Source organism: Hermetia illucens, chromosome 3 (genome assembly GCF_905115235.1).
Source record: "Hermetia illucens chromosome 3, iHerIll2.2.curated.20191125, whole genome shotgun sequence".
NCBI lineage: Eukaryota > Metazoa > Arthropoda > Insecta > Diptera > Stratiomyidae > Hermetia > Hermetia illucens.
This window is the reverse complement of record NC_051851.1, coordinates 123,173,123-123,176,817: the sequence shown is the minus strand read 5'-3', so window position 1 is coordinate 123,176,817 and position 3,695 is coordinate 123,173,123. Positions and strand designations below refer to the sequence as shown.

The following is a 3,695-nucleotide window of genomic DNA, read 5'->3' as shown; positions in this document are numbered from 1 at the left end:
TACAACCCCATAAGTATAGCAAGAGGAAGTAGAGTACTCTCCAGAGTCCTACCATCTTACTTCGCTTAAGCCCTGAATGTCGAACTTATATCGTAGAAATTCTCGCTCGAGTTGGAGAAAGCGAGTTTTCTGGGGTCCCCCGACAGAGTTGTCAAGGAGTGTGCGCACATTCTAGAAACCAATCATAGTCCGTTTTCGATAGGCAAAGGTTGTAGCCGTGAAGTCAGCCCCTATCGGCGGCGTTGTTGGCGTTTCCGTAGCTGTAAAGTTGTGAAATTTGTAGGTTGCTGGCCCACAAATTTCCATTCCTTCCAGCCGCCTTTTATCACAAGCAGGGCAGACTTTAAGTGTATTCTCAGCCCCATTTCACAGAGCATACAAAAACATAGTAATATGCGATTATTAACTTTATTTGAGTATATATTGTTATGGTTGGTATTAAAAGACCTAGGCATCATATAGAAGCAGCTTCCTATTCCTATTTCGGATTTTGCGGTTGGGTAGTTTCTGAGGATGCATTCGTGAAAGAAATGAACACTTTCTATTCCCTACGGAGAGGATTTTTTCTCCAACGCGGCCAAGAGTTCGCAATTCTTCTTGGTAAGAACCCAAGTCTCCGAGGAATACATGAGGACTGGCAAGATCATTGCCTTGTACAGTAAGAGCTTTGACCCTATAGTCAGACGTTTCGGCCGGAACAGTTTTTGTAAATTGAAATACGCTCATTTTTAGATATGTTAAAATTTACACACTTCGTAACCGGTTTTCGCCGTTAAAAGGTGATTTCAAAATTCGTGAAAAAATAGTGCAATTACTAGCTATATTCTATTGATCCAACAACTCCTTCAATGTAACAATACACTCAGGAAAATGGTCTAGGAAAATAAAGGTGAGTAATATTGTAGTTTGTGTCGGGAAACCATTTTCTATTCGATCCAGTAAGTTCAATCTGCAAACGAAAATTTCCAAGAAAAAAAAGTGCTAGTCTATGTAATTACGGATCAAGGATACAATCAGAACCATTTCCTATAACCTTTGTTTCAATTTTCGTTAGATTGAGGTACATAGAATAACTGAAAGATAACACTATCTGGTGCTACCTACCTAGAAACCGCTCCTAGGGAAACACTTTCCGGTAAATTTTTCTATTAACCATGCACTATGCGCCCCATTGCGAGTCAAACACCCTCGCAAACAAAACAGAATTTTCCGACATGCGCCTTACAATGGTAGTTTGGATGGTATCCGTCAGCTGTTTTATGTCATAATCCTTCTAGTCTGTGTAACCTCAAGGATGTTGAGAATAGTTAAAAGCAGAAGATAGACCTTTCCTTTGTCCTTCAAAACAAGCACTGGCCCTTTTCAGGGTTGCGTGTGCAGTACCCAGCAACTTCCACTACTCTGACCTTTTGTGAATCGTTTTCATAGTTTTTTTCTTATACCAGTGCACCATATGTAGATCTAGGATTAAATCACAAGGATTCCACCCTAAATACCAGCGAAAATTTGTTTTTATTCTGATGGGGCTTCCAATTGAATCGTCCAGATATGGGAAATTGCTTAGGACAATGCCTTGCCGGTAAAAGCGGTCTGAGGTAATTTGTTGTGTCGTATTGGAAAATTTGCGAGTACCATTCATTACTTTTATTCCAGACAAGAAAGGGATGAACAAGAGCAACTGGTCGAGAATGAGGAAAATGAAGAGAGTTTCATATTCAAAATAATGAGGTTTCGGAAAAAGGTTTTCAATTCGGAAAGCAAAGTTAATTAAGGAATAATGCATTTTTGTTTTTTAGAAACCATCGCAATTTCTGGAAAAGTTTTGGGAGCGACAGTGCCAAGCATACTCGCGACTAAGCAGGGAGGGAATTCCCCATGACAGGTGAGCGGGAGAATTGTATTGTTGATTCTAGTACAATAGCTTTAACTATTTTCAATTTACAGTAGTGAAATACAATTGCAATGTTTAGATGCTCAGAACCTCATGTTATCATCCCGTGAAGTTCCAGTCATGCCCCCACAGTACAGATCAACTGGATATTCTGAATATGGAATTCCTCTGTCATCGCGTACCAGTTCATCACTAGACTTAGAATGGGAACACGAGTATGCGGCAAATGCAAATAGTCAATTGTCGCAATCATGGTTCTTTCTGCCGGAAGAGGATGCCAAACAATGTCCCGAACAAGACCAAGTTTCAGACAGTTCTGTAACTAATACTATAGACACCGCTGCGCCCATCATTACACGATCAACTCTTCCAATTGCAAACAATTCCAGCGATAATCCACGTGAATGTCCTGTTGGTCATTCATCGAAAAACTCTTGGTCACATATATCAACACCGGAGTCCTTGGAGTGGGACATCGACGAGGATCAGCAGCAGCGGTTGAATGTGGAAGACGATATGTTGGATCATGAAACACTTCAACTACTACACGAGATTGAGCTACTGAAAAATAAAGTCCTTGAAGAGACTGGATCCGGGTTAGACTTTGAAGTCATCCCGAGACCAGGGGAAAGTTGATCGTTAGTCCATTTTTCACTGCGGGAATGCAGTATTGACCCCCCGAAAGGCTGAGTGGGTAGAGGAGGATTGTAAGTGCCTAGAATTAGAGACTACTTGGCTAGTCAACACTTGAATTGAGGATAGGGTATTGTAATATTTGATAGTCGGATAGAGGTAAGGCGTAGCGATATCACGTCATTGTTGATTTTCGGTTGCTGGCTGCGGAAATTCGTGCTGTTTTTGTTGGCTTGGAAACCCATTTATCATGAACGGATATTTTCGAATTTGTTTACGATGTTCATGCTCAAACGTTTGCCTGTTTCGCATATGAATTCCTTCATTTCACCTTTCCTTTTCGCATCTCTAAGCGCAACACAACCACAACTCAATCGTATCGCTAGAATATATCGCCATTGCGATCTTATGGAATATATTGCTAATATATCTTGTTAAGTTCTTGTAAGATTTAGTCCCACCTCCTTGGCAAAGGTATGGTTGTACATTAAGATTTGCGCGTTAATTAAATTTTCCAGCAGAAAGCTGATTATTTCGTTTATTATGCTTGTTGACTCCTTTCGAATATAAAAGCTTTTTGACGAAAACGTTAGAAAAACAAGAAAAAAAATTGTTATTTACATTTTATATTGACAATGTTGTGGAAATTCCGTTTATCATATCAAAATCTCGAGAAGATGCCGATACATTTAAGAAAAAGATTATAAAGATATAAGTAACTATATTTATAGAAGAGAAAATGTGAATTGATTTTCTTGATAAAATTAAATTATGTGTACAAAAAAATGCATCGTTGAATGATTAGTAACCACAACTCTCTAAGGAGTACTGTCCGAAGTGTTTATTTCATCGCGTTTTCTTTGTCGCATGAAGCGTGAATAGGGTGCAAATCAATCTATTATATACCAGCTACAAAAGTCACGTAAGTTATCTTTCAATTCTATTCCCCAGGCAATGCGATTTGGTCGTTTTCGAACTCTCAGCTTTTCCAAAATAGGTTAAGGTTGGTTACAGTATGAAAGGCGAGAAAGAAATTATGGAGATCATGGTGGATCAGTTATTCCGTGCCATATTTGCCATTCGTAAGATGGTGTGTATCGCCACGGATGGTAGAAAAGAAAATTCATATGGAAGCACAGCTTTCTCCACGCCCAGTCTGTTATTTATTTAT

The 3,695-nt window shown here is 39.3% G+C and overlaps 1 protein-coding gene across 1 annotated transcript; it reads left to right on the top strand.

The window, feature by feature from the left end:
* Positions 1-1,273: 1,273 nt before the first annotated feature.
* Positions 1,274-3,298, top strand: LOC119651737. The gene is made up of 4 exons (XM_038055464.1): positions 1,274-1,595; positions 1,654-1,741; positions 1,797-1,882; positions 1,945-3,298. Exons 1-4 carry the CDS (start codon positions 1,549-1,551, stop codon positions 2,525-2,527), a joined length of 804 nt encoding a protein of 267 aa, XP_037911392.1. The 5' UTR covers positions 1,274-1,548; the 3' UTR covers positions 2,528-3,298.
* Positions 3,299-3,695: the final 397 nt, after the last annotated feature.

Bases quoted from the DNA above. Each gene is read 5' to 3' on its own strand.
- LOC119651737 (XM_038055464.1), top strand. From the start codon at position 1,549: ATGGGAAATTGCTTAGGACAATGCCTTGCCGGTAAAAGCGGTCTGAG. The intron at 1,742-1,796 runs GTTTTCAATTCG...TTTGTTTTTTAG, and splicing joins TAATGAGGTTTCGGAAAAAG to AAACCATCGCAATTTCTGGA. The intron at 1,883-1,944 runs GTGAGCGGGAGA...TTCAATTTACAG, and splicing joins GAGGGAATTCCCCATGACAG to TAGTGAAATACAATTGCAAT.